Here is a 20,892-nt window from a genome sequence, read left to right on the forward strand (position 1 = left end):
TCCGTCTGAGGAAACCAGTGCACTTGGCAATGCAGCCTGCTTACCTGTTTCCCAGCTGTGAATCCCGGCTGTAGCGCAACTCTGGGACAGCCCTGTAGCGGCCACCTCCCTCCTCCATCCCAGTCCTCAAACCACCCAAGAGGCTCCCTGGCTGTGCTGCGCAGCTGCTCCCTCCCTCCCTCCCCACAACCCCACAAATGCAGCTCGGGGCCTCATGCAGCAGTGGGGACGAGGAACACAGGACACCCCACAGCCCTTCAACACAGCAACTTACTTACAGAACGGAGATCTCACGTTTAATAGCCCACCCGTGATTTTTCTTCTATTACTTGAAGTAAAAACCGTTTGGTTATAAGCTAGAGAAGCAATGCCTGCACTGCCTCAGCTCCATGTTCTTCACACTGCTTTTTTAAAATGAAGTGGCTTAAGGATTTTCCATTGGCCAGCTGGGTTTCTAAAGCCCTTAACAAAGGCGGCTGTATTATGTACAGGGTTTTCTTATGCGTCAGGCCTGATACATGGACAACAGGAAACATAGTGCCTTTCAGCGCTAGGTCTCCTGCCAAGCTTGTGCTGCTTGCAAGGATTGCTCCCCTCCAAACATACATCATCGGGAGGGGGGGAAGGAAGGATTTCAGAGTGATTTTAATCTATGAGCCATTGTGTAAAACTTCTACCCAACAGACAGCACAAGATCTAACAGTTAGGTAAAACTAAGGGAAATATGACACACTTCTAAGCAACTGTAAAAAAAGAAAGGAAAGTAGGTGGGGTTAGATAAACAAGATACACAGAGACTAAATCAGAGGAAACAGTTTTAATAAGAGAGCACAAACTTGCCCAATTCATTAGGAACTTTTTATTTTTTGAGCATTTTGGTGATTTAAATTTTTTTTGATCACGCATCAGGAAAGAAAATACATTAGAGCCCTCTTTGTATTGTAAGCACTTCCATAACATATAGATATATACTAGGAAAAAAAAAACCCTTTGAAAATAAGTTATTTTTCTAATATACAGATATAGAGTGTTTCACTGCTACTAACAGATGACAGAGTCTTCCAAACAGTTTAAATATACATAAGAGTGCAAAACTAAGCATGAAGTGATCTGGACTTAGCAAGTAAGGGCTTTATAAATTAAATATGCATTTGTGATTTAACTTTTTTGCTGTTACTTAAACTATCATGAGTGAAAAGACATTTTAAGAAACCCTTCTGCAACAAAAAGCAAAAACCCCAATACCTTCACCCTTCCCAGGAGACAAGTTCAAATCTTCAGTTTTGTCACACATACAGATAAGTGTGTCATCTGTAGTACATAAGAAGGCATACAGACCCTTCTAGTAAGTTAAAGTTCCCATTTTTGAAACACTTACCTTTAACAAATAAAAACATTGAAAAATGGTAATTTGAATCTCATAAAGCAAAGGTGCAATAGTGCCTAATGGATGAAATTAGAAACAGTTGAAAACTTGGAAAAAAAATAATGGCAACTTCTGATTTTTAGCCTCTCTTTTTACCAACAATTAAACAAACGTTTTCACTAATAAACCTGCCCAACACAATACAAAGATTCTCAAAATGATCAGGAGCAGAAAAATCACTCTGCAGTCTCATCTGTAAAACAGAGATTACGCTTCATATCAACCATTTTATAAATTGCTCTGAAATCTTCTGATGAACACCATAAAAACACAAAGTCTTTTCACTGGGATTTAAATGAGCTGGGTATTGAATAATAATAAAAAAAGGCAGGGAGGATTTCGCTCCTGAAAGGTTAATAATCAAAAGGCTCAGGGTGGGAATGCAAGTACCTAATACAATTTCTTCCCTTCAACTGAAGAAAATGGAAAGAAATAGAAAACAAGGCATTAAAAGTCTCATGACAGAGATGAATTTTTACATGTGAAGGAAGACACCTGACAACCCAGAAATTCCCTTTCAGTCCTGTTTCATATTAATAAACTTGAAAAACAACCAACAGCTTAACCTAAGTCCCCATTAAAATCCATTTAGAAGCTTAAAACCTTAAAGACAGAAAATGATTTTAAAATATATTATTGCTTGTAATTATATTTCTACACATGGTACAACTGGTACAACTTGTAACATGAGAAGAACAGAAACAAAAACATGTTTATAGTTCAACTGACTGACATATAAAAGCATAGTGTCTCCAGTCTTCATCTTGTTTTAACATTAATAACTCTTCAGTTTCCCCCCTTCTCCTTCCTATTTCTAGGCCCAAAAGAAATTAAATATTGGTCCTCATTCCAAATTAACTGGCAATTTCCTTCAAGTTCATGACCTAAAAGTTAATCTGTTATTAAAAAGAATTAACCTAGTTAATCTAAAAGAGAGATTCTACCAGAAGGTGATTAGACATTGTTGCGAATAACAATCCTATTCTTTCTCCCACAATTATCAAAACGTTCAGAGATTTGTTCCTACCTATTTACTCTTGATAGCTAATAGCTATAAAAAGTTGCTGTTGAGGAACAGTAGTGAACACTACAACATTCAGCCCACAGCACATTCACACATGATATGGCTTTATGAGGAAAACCAAAGGGCTAGTCCACAAATTAAGTAGTTTCCTTCAAAGTCTAAGCTTGAAGTGTCTTCTGTTTATTAACATTATTTGGATAGATTTGTTATTCAGGATGAAAGCCTTATACTCCACCTATTATAAAAAACACACTTGGAAAACATGAAAGGTCATTTTGCATTGTGGTGGTTTACCTTCCCAGACCTGAATTGGTGTGGTCTCTTTTTAGCAGAGGATAAGTTTCCATTAACATATTAAAGTAAGAAAAACTTACCTACAGCTAATATATGGACAGACACTTTGTGAGGCAGTTGTCAGTGACAACTGGCAAATTCAACTTCCTTAATTGTGATCTGGAAAGGTAAGAGTCAATGCTATCTGCATGTACGCACCTCCTCTTGTCATTTTTAAACTTTTTAAACTTAGTAAGTTTATAAGCAGATGCTACTGACTTTGAGATGCTAAAAGCATTTACGTTTTTAGAACAGTTCTCAGTTGTCCTTTAAAATGAACAGCATAAGACACTGTCCCTGTAGCTGGTAGCATTAGTTCTCTTCAGGTTCCAGCAATAAGAGCACAACCTTCCTAAACATAGCACAAAATCTGTCAGAGTAAAACATTTCTAACATGATGAAATTTCAATTACTCCACTCTGTGCAGCCTACTAATTTATCTTATTAATTTTCATCTTCTTAGTTTGCTCCCAAAAGAATCAATTTTCATATTCTCTTTAAGCATGATGAGCTGCTTCAGAAGCACTCCATTACTGTCTTGACACATTTCTTAGTAAAACCACTGGCAAAGACTACCTTTGGCTTGAGCAGGATCAGAAACAAGACAACACTGAATGCTTCTCTGTTGGTTTTTTTGGTGGGCTAAATTTAATCAAATCACTAAAACAAAGTGCAATGAGTTAAAACTATAGACACCTTCAATCAAATTAGCAGCAGAAAACACCACTCCAAGAGTCCCAAAAGCCTCCAACTTTAACACTAGTAAAATAGCAGTTACCAAGCATCCAAATGGGGGATGACACTGGACGTGTCTGGTTTTTGGGTGTGGTTTTTTTTTTTCCACCCTCTATATTGGCAGCAGTGAAGCTGATGAATAAATGATAAAAAAATTGCCAAACACAGTGGGAGGGAGGGAGAAAGCTGTCATATGACCTTGACGCTAGTGTGTGACAGACTCATACTGTTACTCATTCACCAAACATTGTCAAGTGCATTCAAGTCAGTTGGCTCCTCCACACCAAACGTTAAAGCCCGGCTTTGCCAGAACATAACGGAGTAGGTTCATCTAACAGAGAAAGTAAACATTTTCATTAGGAAGTACCTTAAGCTTTGAGGAGGCATACCTGCCATTTTAATTTTAACTTCCGGAAACTACCTGAGATGGTGTCTTCACTAAAATAATCATATACACATTTCTCCATTACAGATAAAGCAAGAAGTAGACAGTGTACCAAAGCTCAGATGAGACACAGTAATACAGGAACCCAAACTAAAGTGCTGGCTATTTGCATTATTTAGCAGCTATCTGAAAACACCAAGGGTGCCCAATTAGTGTGCTCTATTAAATTCCAACAAACACTCTTGATGACTTGATAAACATTATAGATATTTTAATTGTGCTTCCTTGATTGATATTAGTAGTTTTAGGACACCCCTTTCAGATTTCTAATCAGGGCTTTGAAACAAGAACAGGCATTGCACACTGTGCTCCTCTGACTGACGTATGACTGGAGGGGATGTTCCTCCAACCCCAGAATGTTGAGAGGAAAACTGCTCCCAAAAATCTCTTTCCCAGGTTCCACACAGCTCTGGGCAGTGAGCCTCTGGCAACAGAATCAGTGTTGTACGGATTAAGCATGCAGCGCAGGCAACCAGTGAAGCTAATAACCCACATACTTTCCTATCAAATCTTGTTCATTTAATTTAAGGAGCTGTCTAATAATCTGAGTTATGAATGATAAGGTTGAAAGGAACCAACCTTGCAGGAAGATATGGCCTGAACAGTCAACTCCTCTTCACTGTCCTTCAGATCTACCCAAAGCTAAGGCCAGCCAACTGACACTGCACACAACTGCAATAACCAGAGTTCCTCCACACCATCCAGCATAGTTCCCTAGCTCTAACAAGGAGCAACTTTACCTCGGCTACAGTAAAATGTGATAATAGGGATACCTAATTGTGCTAAGTTTGTAGAGGGCATACATAAGATAGAAATGTGTTTATCTGATTCTTAACAATAACTTCTTTTGGGTGCAAGTTATGTGGCAAGTAATGAGCCAGAGACATCTCCCAGGCATCCACAAAGTGCACAGCAATTCCTGAGAACATTTTCCTCATGACAGAGTCAAGCTGAAAGGAATACCAGTCACTGTTGAAGAGACTCACTTCTGGCCCAAGCTCCTGAACATTGGCAGTTCTGATGACAATTACAGTCTTGGGGCTGCGATCCAGCAGTTGAATAACTGATCTGCGAATGTTCCTCAGCCGCCGGATATACACTTCCACAGGAAAAGTGCTGAAGTGGGACCATACAGTTATGGCTATCACAGTGTTTCTGCCACCCACAATGCCATTCAGCTCATTAGCAATATAGCGCAGCTCGCTACTGAAGACTGTTGTAAAGCGAATGGGCGGCCCATGACAGCGGAACTTCAGTAGGATATTGTGCTTCAGGTCCACAGACATAAACGGGCCCACGTTCTTAGGACTCCCCAGGTTAAATTCCACTAGATCTGAAAAACCAAGAACAAGCATTAGTTTTCTCTCTTATGCCACCCTGCACTATGCTACGGCTACAGCCATAGGGCAACAGTAACAACAGACAAGGGAATCTGAACATAACACTCAGCACCCTAAAATGAAAAAGGTGAGCATCATACATGTGCTAGCTACATATTTCAGAGTGGAGCAGATGGGTGTTGAAGTTTGCAAGACAGCACACTTCAGCTTCACCAGGATGCCAGTGCCTTTTTCTAGCTTCCTAGACTGCTTTTTTTTCTTCTCTCTTGTAAAAAAAGAACTTTCAAAATAAGCACCTTCAGTCGGAGGTGCCCTCTGAATCCAGTGTTAATGGGAAGCCTTCTGGCAACTTTGGAACTTCATTAAATTTGAAGTATACTTAACCTGTAGGCATTAATGATTCTCAAAGTCTGAATTTCAACAAAACTTAATTGCTGGGGGGGGGGGGGGGGAGTGCAGGGAACGACAGAGTAATGTCTAATTGGCTACTGAAGCTCTGTTATTTAAGGAAAAGCTGAAAATAAGGGAAATGGAAGAAAGAGTCCAAAACCAGCCAACTGTGACAGAAGTCAATTACTACTTTGTTTCAAAGTTACTGTGTTTTGGGGCTCCTGCAAGGCCTTTCACAGGTACCATGTGCCACCTGGTGGCCATATGCTAACTCACAGTGCTAACAGCAGGGTCCTTCACTGACGGAACTTATTATAATTACAACTTTGCAGGTATGTTGTGGCCCTCTTTCCAATGCAGTTGAGCAGACATTTATAAATGTCAGCTCAAAAATATGACTGACTGTCTTTCTGCCAGTACCCGTGATGATGTTTTGCCTTTCCTCTCCTTTTATTTTGCCATTAGCATTCAAAAAGACCAACTCTGTATCTGAGATGTGAGAAATAAAGCTTTGCAAAGGCCTTACAAGGACAAAACCAAATAAATAAAAAAAATAACCTGGAACAAATGCTGTCAGATATTCAAACCACTGCCTTACTGTAGAGTCTCCAAACAAGTGGATTACTTTTCCTTGTAAGCACTTGGTAATATCATCTGACTCATTAAAATGATGGATCCTGTGTGTTCTGGGCCTCCACTGGTCTTGATAATAATAACCAGAAGGGGAAACATTGGGATCTTCAGCTTTGCCCATACCACTTGAATCTGGAGGAGAAAAATTCTTTTAAATTAACATATAACAACAAAAACAGCCTCCATAACCTTCATGGGCACATAGCCAGTGATGTATGAACATCTTCCCTAACTTAAAGCAAATCAATATAGTATACCATACCTATTAAAAAGCTCAAAGTATCACATTTCTATACAGCCCAAGTACTTTTTCCCCCCTATTTCTGCAACAAAATTCAATTACTGACAGAGTCGGTTGACCACTTACAGTTTAAGTTAACTGCTATCTCTGATGACAGAAAGGTAAAAATAAACACCTGCCATTTTTTTCACTTTAGAGAGAAGCGCTCAGTCTTGGGTGCAAAAGGTACAGGGGAACACAGGCTGGAAGATCAGCAGAGAACATAACACTCTCAGTCTGGACAGGGCCCCAGAATCCCCAAGCCTCACTATTCCTCTGTTGTCAACAAGTACCTGCAGTCCTCTCTGCCAAAGTGCACTTCTTCCCTCTAGCGGCCGAAAAAAAGAAAAACAAAATCCACCTGTGGAATAACACACATACTGACACTCCTCTTCCACCCACACATGTGGAAAGAATGAAGTCTGAATCGTGAGGACTCCAAAACTAGGAAATGCCAGAGCTAAAGCTATCACCAAGAATTGTATATGTGCCCCCTGCATGTATGAATTATGGTAGTCTCTAATTCCATAGATTTCAGACTTTCTCTCTGCTACAGACCCCTTTCCCCCTTCACTGCCTGGGATGGGCAATCTGAACATAAGAGTTCTCAATGGCGACATCTATAGCAGCAAATGGAACAAGTGTGGAGCTGTTCCCCAGCCCCAAATCCAGCTGCACAGTACAGCCATGTCCATCCATTTAAACTTTTAGCTACCTTAGCGTGGCAACTACCTATTAAGAACAGCCCCTGGCACGTCCTACCTTGCAACTGTTTGGAAAGGTATGGATTGCCATAGCCAAAAAATCAAGCCAGGGACCATTTTAACTATGTAAGCATACAGGCAGCAGAGTTCCAGTGCTTAGAAGCATCCTCTAGTAGATGCTTAAATTATAGCATAGATGTAGCCAAAAATCTCTAACCACTCAAAAAATAAAAATAAAAAAAAAAAATCAGACCTTAAGCATCTTTAAACACTCATCAGTAAATGGCATTTTTGGACTTAATGTTTCTGTGCAATCTTCCGTTGTGTCCTACATCAGTAGATCTTAGCCTTCTTACATCTCACGGGGACACTGTAAAAGCATACTAATGCTGTGTGTGCATTGCTCAAAGAGAATAGTCATGAGTGCCACAGAAAAAGCCTTTAGAAAATGAGTAATTTTATTTCCAGATAGTTATTTAAATAGTATGAAGTAAATAAGGCACCAGGCCAAATGAAGGAAAATTAAAAAAAAAAAAAAACAATTAGTGAAGTTCAGTCATCCAATCTGAGTGAAACAGGAATCCTATAAGGGAAAGGAAAAACCCCAGGATATAATTAAAGACTAATTCATAATGTGAATTCACAGCTTCAGTTCTTTTGTTTTTTAAGTTGTGACGTAAAAAGTGTGCATTTTTAAAAAAAAAATTATTTGATTCTTAGATTAGATGTATATGCATATAAAATTAGAACAGTTTGTTGGTGCCTTACAGTAAACCTAACACCAACATCTCAGTTCTGTTTTCAGTATCTTATCAGTTCTGCTCCAGAAGTTAGAGAGTCGTTACTTTCAGATTTTAGGTAAAAGCTCCAATCTGAATAATTGCAATCCAAAAATAAAAGCAGAAGCTTGTATTTCAGAAAAGGTACTGGTTAAAAAGCAGGCTATGATATAGCAGGAGGGAGGAAGAAAAGATAATTTTGACTCTCTTTTAAAAATAAGCTTTATTACATTTCCCCCGAAACAGAAATGTATTTGCAACAAATCAAATGGCAAAGCAATTAATTTAACTGCGCATCAATCCTAAGAAATCCAGACATTCGTGATCATTATTCCATGGTATTACGTTTATTGTATGTAGGCTGTTCTGTTGGAAGGAATTTCTCTGAGGAATACTGTGCCTCCCTTATCAAGGCTTTCTAATCCATCATTAATCCTCAGGAAATGCAGGCAGGCATCACCCTTGGTAACTGTGCACCAGAACAGAAGGGTGATACCATTAAATCTCAAATTTGCATTAGTTTCTGAGAGGAAATAAAGAAAAACTAAGCAATTTTGCAAAAACAAAAAAATCTCATCTAAAGGGCCTGGAGAAAGAAGAGGGAAAAATGCTGCTGGCCTAATAACAGCACTCTATCTTTTAGCGTCTGCAATAGCAGAACTAAAAGCAAGAGACGCTGTAGGCTGTTTTCTGTTAAGACTTCACTGCTCAGGTCAGGAACTATACCTTTAACATTTCCTGCAGCCTTACAGAAAAACAGTTTGAAAAGCTTTCAATTAAGTAGGAATTCTCTGTGTATCACATTTTTTGCAGTCTTTTAGGGGTATAAAACAACTAGATTCTGGTCCACAACTGTAGGTTCCTAGACCCTGTGGTAACACCAATGATAATAATACTTATAAGGAAATTATCAAAATCTATTACACAGAATTCTTAGCAAGAGAAAATGATGAAACAAAACCTCAAAGCTGGTTTTCGTAGATTAACTTGAGAGTATGGTTAGCAGTTATTATAAGCCATTTTACATCTCTGAGTAAATGCTAGAAAAAAAAAAAAAGACACCTCTGGCAAGAAAATAGCAAATTCAGTTTTGTTTTGTTTTTTTGCCAAAAATCCTGTTTAGCTACATAATTTTAGATGCACTCTGTTAATAGTCCTGAGCTTACATTACAGTAACACTGAAATACCTCTGTTTTCTCAATATGAATTTAAACATTTATTTCTATTCTATCCTATGAAAAACAAACAAATCAACTGATTATTAACTCATGCCTGTTGGTTGTTTTATGATTTCAAATATGAATTACAAACAAGAATCTTATAAAGTTTACTTTACCTGTAAATGCCTTGGGCTTTACAATCACTGAATCAGGTCCACTGGGGAATATTGGCCTTTTGATATTCACATCACTTGAACAAAAATTGAAATAATAATAATGTAGTAAGGCTGTAAAATTTCAAGGTAGTACTAACCTCATTTTTTCTTAACTGACTTCAAATAGGCACACAGGACTCACAATAAGGTTTTTTTTTTTTTTAAGTTTACTCTACTTCCTATAACTGAATTCACTATGTATTAATTTCCTTCTGACCACTATCACTGTTCTCAGACAGAATTCAACATTTAGTAGCACTAGGTCATGAGTCTCACGCACATTTTTACTAACACAAACCTAGATAAAGCAGTATATCAAGCTATCAGAAGTCTGCTCTATGCTTTGGGGGACTTACCACGAAGACGGGAAATTCCCAGCTTGTGGTACGCGTACCACTGCCAGGAGGCAAACCACTTGAAAAGGCTACACTGCAGCAGCAGCTCCCAGCTCTGCCAGATCTCTGAAGGTGCTTACCACAGTAAACACCTTTTTTCGAGGCAGTTACCGCTTTCAGCCTCCGTAACCCCACAGCTCACTCAGCAGCACAACACAGAGCTTGCAGCAGTCCAGCACCAACATGATCTGCAATTCTAGCTCTAGGCTATGCTACTGGTGGTGCGACCTGCCTCTGTGGGCAACCGTAGCACCAGTCAGTGTCCAGCCAACTTCAGAGATCTCCAGCAGGAAGATCATCCAGAAATACAGCAATTTAATGCATACAAAAACAAAGTTCAGCCCCCTAACACTAAGTGGCCCAGGAAGTGTTTAAGAACATCCGACGATTTTGTGTTGGATACATGTCAGTTCTGTGAAGCTGTGACAGACAGAGGTTTAATACTAAATTCTCTCTTTTTTTTTTTTCTTTTTTCCTAAAGATAACCCCCTTCTGACTTTTTTTCCTTTTAAGAAATAAACAGTTTGGAATATCTATAAACCACTTCATTCGAGGATCTTAAAGTTGAACAAACAAAAAAAACTTCCCACTCCCATTTGGGAACACCACCAATATCAGCCATATTTTACAGGTGAAATCACCTGAGGCACAGGAAGTTGAAACACCTGCTTACAAAATTTGTAGTAAGAGCCAAAAAAACCAATTCCATTGAGCTTTATTTTTGATTTCTGGTTTTCAGCTACAAACATGCACACACACTTTTCTAATTAAATTATTTGGAGCAGCTACTCTAAAATCTTTCCTAGTCAAATGTACACACTGCTGAAAGTCAAAACTCTCCTACGGTCCCTTTTTTGGAGGGCAAGGCAGTAGCCCATGGCTACATTTCTGACACTACATGGTAGCTAACTCAGTTTAATTTCAGCTGAGGGTATTGACAAAAAGCAGTCCTGTCATATCTACCTACACACTTAAGATTAAAAAGAAAAAAAGAAAAAAGCAGAATCCAGAAGAAAAGACTGTGAAACTACTTTAGTTCGATACTTTGTATAGCATTCACATACCATTTCCTCTTATGCATCTACTGCTCAGTAGTTTGTTCTACTAAGTATTTTTTTCATGACTGACGCAAAGTGATGCCTAAGATTTGAAGGTCGTACTGAGCAGCAAGGAACACACTGCATTACGTTTAAAATAGCCTTTGCCGAGGACAAGAGTCATTAACAGTTTGCATAAAAATAAGCTTAAGAACTAAATTTTTTTTAAATAGGTAGTTCAGACTGTTAAAAAAAAAAAATCTCAAAGTATAGTTGTTGGTAAGCATAGATATAGAAACAAAACAAAACAAAAACAAACAAGCAAAAAAAAGGAAACGGTCCCCACCAAAACCACCACCAGATTTAGACAGCATGCTCCTGTAAAATTTAGCAGGTGCACCCAGGGCTGAATTCAAAGCCTAGGGATAGAACTACACTCAAGTTTCTTTAATTTAAGATTACTGTGTTCTTGCACAGCTGTATGGAGGGGAAGGGGATATTTGACAACTGGCATCAAACAACTAGACAGAATTCAATTACGCCTCCTCTAAGGCTGACAATTTATCATGTTTCACCAACAACCTTAAGTTTGTTTGTTTTTTAGAAAGGATAGATTACTTGACTGAGCGCGTATAAATTCAAGAACAGACATACCTTTGGAAAAAGAGACTTTCCTCTTGCGTCAGAAGACCTTTTTGATATCCACCCTTGGCATGGCTGATTCGACTGGCACATGACAGTTTCCGCGGCTTGTAACAGAACCACGGCTCACCCGTGTAGAGATCTGTGAAGTTACAGACTGGGAGATCTCCAGGCAAACACACATTGCACTCAGTGGTTTCCGAAAACCTCCCAGACTTGAACGAGCTTTTAAAATAGACTCTGTCTGGCCTTTCTTCTCGTAAGCGCAGGAGGACTTGGATTGCTTCACTCGGGTGGACAAGCGACACAGATACTTTGACCTCTCCCGGCCAAAGTAAAGTAAAAAAGACCTTGTAAAAGCCATTATGGCAATCTACAACCCTTCCCACTGCTCCAGCTTTCAGCAGAGGAGAGTGAATTCGTGCCTGTAGATAGTCTCCACCATACCGCTTGGGTTTTCCTTGGAAATCCTTCATCCGAACCAGCACCTCTAACTGATCGCCCACCTTGAAGAGCGCACTGGGTTTCACAATCACAAAATCACTATGTGCAGGATCAGTGCTTTGTGCAAAAGTGATTTTGTCATCAGGAGGTTTAGGCCACTGTATAGCAGCAAGCAACGATTCCTCTTCTGCTTGTTCTCTCTTGGACAAAGTCTGCTGCTCATAACCACAGTAAAGCTTCCTGGCAATTTTAGTTGTCTGTGACAGAGTATGCCGGTCATTGTTTTCTGTTATCCAATTTGACCCTGAAACCGTGACATCATCTAGGTGCTGGGAAGGAAAAAAATTACCTGAAACAGTGCTATTATATGAAACATTATGAATAAAAGGAAACGATCTTAAGAACTGTGTTTTGCTTTACATAGATTTGAAGCTGACCAAATGCAGCAACCACACTAAAACACACAAATTCATTACCTTGTCCATGGGTTTTCTAAGAAAACAGGTATGCAACTGGTGGTTACCCAAAGGCCATTTTACCCTGCTGTGGCAAAGAGGCTTTTATATGAAGAAGGCCCAATATTTTCTGTGGTAATATTTCGGACACCAGTGTATTCTGTAACTGCCAGTAATGTGAAAATGGCAGCAAGATCCTACGATTAAATAGTGAAGGGTAATTAACATTTAACTTCCTTACTATAGTAACACTTTAGTCTTAAAGCACAGTAAGGCCAAATATCTCCCCAATACCATACAAGGAAATAGGGTTCCTTTGAGACATGAGACTGCAGATAAATCTGATGCAGCCTTCACACGTCCTGCTAGAAGAGCCTGCTGCACGTAGCAGCTGTGGTCACTTATCCAGTCACTCTCACATTGCTTCTTATTAACTAGGTGGAGCATGGGCTTCCTTGTCAAGCACAGATTGAAAGAAAGGGATGAAAAAAAGGAACATTTCAGGGGCAATGAATTCATGATCTGGAGGGTGAGTAAAATAATCTAGGACAAACTAGGACTATAAAGGCCAAAAAAAGGAGGGGGAAAAAAATTAAATCTGTATACATCCACTTCTAGAGCTAAATGAAACACAGGCAAAGCAGCATCCCACAGCGCACAGAAGCGTTTAAAAATTAAAAAAGTTAAATACTACATTAGGCTAAGAGAAGGGTACTTTTGCTGTGACTTCAGAAAACAGTGTCCAAAGCCATTTTTATGCAAAAAATAGATACCATCCTCTTCATGACCTCGCACAATTTTGTGGGTTTGCCTTAGGAAAAAAGTATAACAGTGCAGTCACTAAGACGCCAGAGTTACCTGTGAGATTTCTAATCAGCACATCCAACCTTACACCCAAATATGCACAAAATCATCAGATAACGAGCACTTAATTATCAGCTGTATATAACAACTTATCTATACTCACATTTCATACGGAAGCAAACTACGTCAACTCTTTTTTCAAGCAAAGATTAAGTTACACAACATAGCATTTATAGGGCAGAGATTATACTACAATAGATTTGAAAAACTGCTAAAAAATACAGTATTTAGGGCTTTTTAAAGTTTAATTTATGTATAACCTAGTGTTTTCTGTTCACTGTCTCCATAATTTACTGTTCAGTAATGTACTAAAATTCCCAGTTCTAACATTAAAACTTCATTTATTGTTTTAAACTTTACTTAGTCCATATTTAATGCCACATAGCATACATGTATGTATTAAGTAGCTTTCCCCCTTCTGATATATTTTATTTGAATTTGCCAGTATATTAAAGTCATTTGAACAACAAGAGATTCAAAATATTTTCTAGAAAAAAAAAAGGTAAATCTAACAAAGTATTAATAACTTGCAGGCTTTTGAAGCCTGTTACATACGAAGTCGGTTCTGATCAGCTTAAGAGAAGATTCTGTAAATCCATCCAACATCCCAATGTGGCGATTATCCTCTTACTTTTTATAGTTAACACGGATATCAAACAATGTAAATTGTAACTTGTTACATTTTAACTATAAAATGCAAATTGATAGGTATTCACAGATACACAAAATTTTATTATTATAATAGAACCTTCTGCCTCTATTTTACACTTCCGCCTAGGATTTAACAAATTTTCCCTGAAGTCTATTGAGGTTAATCATAAGTATTTCCATTTTCCATCACAGCAGGCAAAAATGCAGTCGTATGACTGTACATTACCTCCATTAATCCAGTAAATTTCAGGCAAAGCTGAGAATGAAACACTGGTATGGTTCAACCCTAAATTTTGCCTCCATGTGTTCTCAAATTAAGCCATGTGTCTATTTTTGGATACAAAGTTTTCAACACAATCTTCACAACCTCTTCCTTTCACTAGCGCATGCATATAAAAAGCACAGATAATATTTGTTTATCAGATGGGCAAGAAGACCTTACAACAGACCTATCACTATTTAAACCTTCTCTACATTTCCTTAGGGTTTTTAAGTTAGTCTTTCCATCAAAGATTTACAAGATGTTGTTCATGAGCTAGCTAGCCTTTGTGAAGTCTCTCCAAGGTCATATCTGTATCTTCCAGTGGAAAAGGGTGCAGACAACAATGAGCCAATAAACCATTGTTCACAAAACAGCAGAGAATATAGTTCAGAGTCTCTAAAGCAGTCCCCCTACACAGCGTAGGCCCAGTGCCATGCTAAAAAGGCTATGCAGCTGAAGTCCCAGACCAGCACTGTCACTTCAGCTCCAACATCTCCAGGTTATGCTCCATTATGCAGAATAGACCATACCACAAGTATTACCTAAGCCAATCTTCAAGGGAAAAAAAAAAAAATCTCTATGAAGGTAAGACCAAAGTTTCTTCAGCAACCTGAAGGACAATTCTTCTTATAACATGCTTGTTCATCTTCACATCCCTCTTCCAAGCCCAAACAAGACTAATTTTTACTGCAGCATTATAAGCTAACCTGTAAAAGTAAACTACATTATGCATACCATTCACAGGAGAAAACATTACAGAGATTCTCTTTTCCAGTTAAGGCAGGGAAAGCTTCAGAGTAAATTACAACACCAAAGATCCACGACTGGGGCAGGAAAGCTTTCCCAACTGTCTTCCTTTCTGAGGTGCTTCCCAGGGTCATCTCCAAACAAGTGCTCGAGCTCTCCTATCCCTAAGATATACATGGCTTGCTCCGGGGCAGATTAGTACCCCACTCCATTCCCTGTCCCCTCTTTAACTGGCACCTCCAAATCTCTCTTGCTTCTTTATGTTAAGAAGTCACATGAAATGCATTCAGAAGCCCGCCATGCAGAAATGTGGACTCTCTACTCTGGACAGCAGCAAAAACAAAGCCAAAGTTCTTACAGTAGGGCAGATAAATAGCATTTCTCATGATTAGAGCCCTCTATCTTATGATAAATGTTCTTTTAGTTTTTAATACAAGCTCTATGCTGGCTAACATATGCTCTACTTTATTTCCAGATATATTCCATTCAAGATGTCTTGATTTTGAGTGTAATTCCTAATATTTATTTGCTGCATTCAGCAGCTAACCAGAACCCAAATGTGACCACAAAGTAATGTAATAGATGTTTGCTGAGCAGAGTAGGCTGAACAGAATGGATTACAGGTCAATAAAGCATAAACAAGTCAGCAAGTTGTTACCCGTTCATGAGAGACAGGGAATGAGCAGGAGAAAAGGAAGATGTATTTTCAGGAGGGCTAATGAAAACTTCAGCTCAGTTATTCTGGTTTTAGCTGCATACTCACTGCCAACTACACAAAAATAAGATATAACATGTAATCCCACATAAACAATCATACTGTCAAAGATTTTCTAGGACCACAGGGGACTTGGATTAGACATGCAATGAAGACCCATCCTCAGTTAAATACAAGAAAGTAGGTGGCTGATAAACAGAAAATGCTGAATATTTCAATTACATCTGCAAAGGTAGAATTCCATCTATATCACAAAGTACAACATCATCCATCAGCTATAACTCTTACCTTGGCCTAGTACATTCAGAACAATTGCTGTAAACTTGTATATGTCACTGGAACATTACAGCACAGGAGATATCCAGATGACAGATGCAGAAAAGAACAAATACTCAGGTTCCTCCAATAGCAATTCTTAATTTATGTAGCAGATAATATATGAAACTGGGTAAACACCAATTACTGAAAGATCAGTCATCTTATTTTCAGTAATTTTACACTCTAGGTACTTTATCCCAATTTGTTGCCTAAGACAGATATGAAATCAATTCACTGTCTTTACTGTCTCACAGCACTAAGAGGGTCCTAAGTTATTCTAAAAGTCAAAGACAGCCTAACAAACCATCACCTGACAGACTAATGTTCCATCAATGAACTGAATAGATGATGCCATTATCCTTGGCGGGCACCTGCAATTTAGCAGGAACAATGAAAAAACAGAACTTTGTTATCTTGTTCTTTTGTTCAGTTTCAGCTGTTTGATTTCACGTATATCATTCTTCTTTCATCCTTGCAATAGCCTTTCCCTCTCCCCACAAACTCTCTCTTTTCAAAGTGCTTTTAAATCAAAGGATGCTCACAACCAATCCTGAAGTGGTTCTGCTGCTCCAAAGACACATACAAACTCTTGTATCCTAAAATCATGACATTACTCCTTAGCAACAACCTGGCACTTTGTAGAAAGTGATTAAACATTTTTATCTGTGCTGTTCTATTTGCAAAAAACAATGACAAAAAACAATGGTACTGTAAGGCATTGGCCAGCCTTGGACCTCAAGGGTGAAGTGACTCCATACTAAAAAGCAAATTACACAATAAGCAGCCTATCAAACGTTTTGTGGTTAGCTTGATTTTTTTTTTGTTTTTAAACAAGATAGCCAGCTAAAGAGAACTTGGACTAGATGGTTTGGTGACCAGAGAAGCGTCTGATGTGTTTACAAATACATTTTCAACAATAAGACTTCTTCCAGAGCCTCAATGGATTTGATTACAGTTATTCTGTGAAAGCTTTCTAAACCTTTTTCTGGCTGTGATCTCTGTCTGAAAATTAGCCAAGAATCTATACTAGACTGCCTGGAAAGCTACGCCTAAGACAGAGACCCATACCAGAGCAGACCCATTCAGAAAAATCAACACAACAAGAGGGGTTAGAGTTGCATGCTACAGCACATGACAACATGAAGTTTTACAAAATTTTTAGGATTTTGTCCCTTTTCATGCTGGCATTTTCCCTCTTGAATGCTTGAGCTACTGACAATCCCCTCTCAACAGTCCAACATCAGTCTGTAATTCTACTTTTCTTATCTTTTTACAGACTTTTTCCACAGCTCTTCCTCACAACTTAGCAATTTTTTTAGAAGTCCAAACCAAGATTACACAGCTGGGCCATATCAGAGCTGGGCTTTGGATCTTTGGTACACACCTGCTCTAGCTGACTGCTCTGAGCACAAGGGTTGGACTTAGATGATCTCCAAAGGTCCCTTACAACCTCAAGCATTCTATGTGAGTCTGTGTGAGCCCTTCCAATATTTGATGCCATAGGACAGTGGCTTCTAAACTGTGATCTGTGAGAGTGCAGCAAGTATTCCACAGATAGTCTGCAAAAACACCACCATGGAGTTAGAAGTTTGATAATAAGAGTACGTGTTAAGTGACAATTTAACATACCAGCTAGTCCTGCCACACATGTACTCATATCATACAGTTCATCTTACTGATGAGTATGGAATATTGGAGGCTGAACTGAACTTACTGGATGCAACTTGTGAGCTGCAAAAAACAGTGATGTGAAGATACAGTATGTTAACAGAAAAGTATGCCAAACCACTATTTTACTTGTCTTTCTCCACTGACTTTAAGAGTAAAGTCTTAAAACAAGAAGAAGAAAAAAAAAAAAGGAAATGTTGGTAAAATCATCTTAATATAATTTGCATAGGACCTTTTTGGAAAAGACAGATGATAGCTAATTAGAAAACAAAAAACAAAACAAAAACAGAAAACATGTACATACAAACCCCAAATGAGATTTACAAAAAAATAAGCAGTGTACCTTTTAGATACCACCTAAAAAGGAAGGCAAACAGCTCTGCATTAAAAATACAGAAAGTTTCTATTAAATTGGTCAAATCCAGGAGAGCTGGCACAACACCATAGCAAGGTTTGACAACACATAAGATTATTTCAGTTTGGCCTGGTAAGTTAAATAAAAGAAACAGTTATTTAAGGGTATATTGACTAATACAGTTTGAAACCACGTCTAAATTAAAGTGACAAGCAAAATGCATAAATATGCAAGTCAGACACAGTAGAGGAAAAAAGGAAAAGGCAAAAAAAGTTTGCATCAGTTCAGGCTGTAGACCAACTAGCTAGCTAACAGCTCTGCAGAACAGGACCTAGGGATTCTGGTGGCAGCAAATCGAATACGTGTCAGGAGCTTATGGCAATGAATTAAAACCAGAATAACCAGTAAATCAAGTGAAGTGGTAATTCCCCTCTAGTCAGCACTGGTAAGGCCATATCTAGAAGGCTGTGTCCATATTTGGGCCAACTACTACCAGAGAGAGTCAAACCAGAGAGACTAGCTGAGGACCACTACAGTGATTTGGGGGCTGGATTACATCACATAACAGGAGATGCTAAGGCAACCAGACTCCTTTAGCCTGGAGAGGGCTGAGAGGGGATCTAATTTCAGTTTTTCATGATAGAGAAATTGGAACCAGACTTTTCACAGAAGCATGCAGCAAAAGGACAAGAGGCAATGACCACAAGTCTCATCAAGGGAAATTTCCAGCTGCACATAAGAAAAATACTGTTCCCTATGAGAGTGGTGCAGCCAGTTGCCCAGACAGGTTGTGGAATCTCCCATCCTCGGAGACTGTCAAAACTCAACTGTGCAAGACCCTGAGCAACCCTAGCCAACTCTGAAGTTTGCTCTTTGAAGAGGGTGTTGGACTAGAGACCACCAGACATCCCTTCCAGCCTGAATTTTTCCTGTGATTCCAAGCTGTAGATAAAAACTGTTAACCACAATCCTATCCTTACAGTCAAACAGGAATAACATTGCTCAAGCCCATTTGCAGAAGAAAGAGGCTTCACCTACCTCTAACTGAAGAAAGTTATGGACCAGCACCACAATAGCCAGTACTGCCAGAAGCAGGCAGAAAATTTGCAATCTGATTGAGTCCCGCCACATTGTCCACTCATGTCTTTCCCTCCCATGTTAGACATTGCCATTTCCATTCACCACAAACATGAATGTCATTGTGTCTCTGTAGCACACCACAGAGTTCAGTTGACTTCCGCTTCATGCCTGCAAATGCATTTTCAAAGATTATATGAAGTCCTCAAAACACATTAGAAAGAAAGTTGAGTTTGACACTAAAAGTATGTAAGCTGCTGAACTTTGCAGTGCAGCAAAAATGATACAATAGACTTGTTAAGTCAAAATAAAATTTTATGGCATTAAGCACTAAGTACTATCAGTTATGTTACTTAATTTTCTTGGGTAGATCATGGCAAAAGCTTATCATAAAGCCAGTGACGCCCATATTTTATATAAAAAAAGCCAAAGAAACGTACAAGATTTCTTTCTGACAACTATGAAAAAACATCCCATTTATCCTTTAGTTGGGCCACACTATCACCACCTAGCCATCACAAACCCAAGAGTTTTAACAAGAACTAATAGTGCTGGGCATCTCTATATTTATCTGATTGGAGATTCCAAGAAGTTGCTAGTAAGGAATAAGGTGTGAAGCAAGTCTGGATAACTGAGATAAAAGGTGCTTTCTCCAGCTTTCTGCTGGGGAGAGGGAAGGAAATATCTATAATACCTACCAGTTAACCAGGAGATGTATACCAGAGTTGGATGCACTGTAAGAACAAAAACCTCAGAAATCTTCTCTAATATTAAACTATATCCTCTCTGATTTTCTATCACTCTTTTCACATCACTTATTCTTACACAGCTCTAATGGTTAGAAAAAACTGCTGGGAAAGATGCAAGGTTGCCTAATAAAAAAAGAATAGTCACATTTTATAAAACTTAACTTTCATGAAATATAGTGTCTCCTTGATGTTGTTTGATAGATGATCTGCTACAGAACCATGGATTCGAAAACTGTTGAAAAACTGTTCTCACTGCTTGATGTTTCTTCAGTTTGACTCTTATATCTTCCCTCTTCTTTAAGGGACTATTTCGAGGCAGTCATTTTTGCAAGCAATAGGGGTACCATTCTTGCAGAAGGAGACGTTCTAAACTTGGAAATAGACAACAGACAGAGAGTCAGAAGACAGCAGTCTCTTCAAACTTCATATGCTCAATGAAGCATTACTCATACAAACATCTACCAAGTACATCAACATAATCAAATTTAGAGATCAACTTTGACTGAGAAGTTATACAATTTATTAAGACTGTATGAGGAATACTGTGTAAATTTAAACTAGACATGATATGTTAAATATCAACAGTAAAATTATCTAGTAAGAGTCAGGCATTAGATGTGCATAGAATAGAAAACTGAAAATTACTACAGATATAACCAGAACAGTCTCAAAATAGACCGCACATGGAATTGCTTTATAAGGATTACATGGATTAGAACTTCAACTGCTTTGCAGAGAATTGCAGAAATTGTATTTCTGACTGATGAACACGCGTTGTAAGAGCAAGACACCCATTAAAATTAGTATTAAAATGACAGAATGCAACAAAAATGTGACTGTTGGAACAGTTCTGCATTAATTAAAAATATTAAATTCATAAAAAATACCAACTAGAGTTTGAAACAATAACTGATGGTGAGTATACCTAAATATATTAAAATGCTAACTTAGGGCAATATATGACTATTTGAGTAACAGAAAAAACAACACATTCTAGAAAAAGCAAATTTCTTTTTTTTAATCCTCTCTGAGCTGAGAATTCCCTTCAA

At 38.4% G+C, this 20,892-nt stretch overlaps 1 protein-coding gene across 1 annotated transcript; it reads right to left on the bottom strand.

Annotated features, from left to right (window-relative positions):
• Positions 1–802: 802 nt before the first annotated feature.
• Positions 803–19,342, bottom strand: NXPE3 (neurexophilin and PC-esterase domain family member 3). Its single transcript, XM_013950195.2, has 5 exons — positions 19,056–19,342; positions 11,551–12,311; positions 9,426–9,499; positions 6,252–6,458; positions 803–5,296 (listed from the first exon to the last, which is right to left on the bottom strand). The coding sequence occupies exons 1-5, from the start codon at positions 19,146–19,148 to the stop codon at positions 4,746–4,748; spliced, it is 1,686 nt and encodes a 561-aa protein (XP_013805649.1). The 5' UTR covers positions 19,149–19,342; the 3' UTR covers positions 803–4,745.
• Between the last annotated feature and the right edge of the window lie 1,550 nt (positions 19,343–20,892).

Source organism: Apteryx mantelli, chromosome 1, assembly GCF_036417845.1.
Source record: "Apteryx mantelli isolate bAptMan1 chromosome 1, bAptMan1.hap1, whole genome shotgun sequence".
Lineage (NCBI taxonomy): Eukaryota > Metazoa > Chordata > Aves > Apterygiformes > Apterygidae > Apteryx > Apteryx mantelli.

What these genes read in the sequence shown, in the direction of transcription:
- NXPE3 (XM_013950195.2), bottom strand. Translation starts at nt 19,148, where the DNA reads ATGTGGCGGGACTCAATCAGATTGCAAATTTTCTGCCTGCTTCTGGCA. An exon ending in GAAAGTCTCTTTTTCCAAAG is followed by an intron (nt 9,500 to 11,550) that starts GTATGTCTGTTC and finishes TTTTTGTTCAAG; the next exon opens with TGATGTGAATATCAAAAGGC. An exon ending in AAAGCCCAAGGCATTTACAG is followed by an intron (nt 6,459 to 9,425) that starts GTAAAGTAAACT and finishes TTTCTCCTCCAG; the next exon opens with ATTCAAGTGGTATGGGCAAA.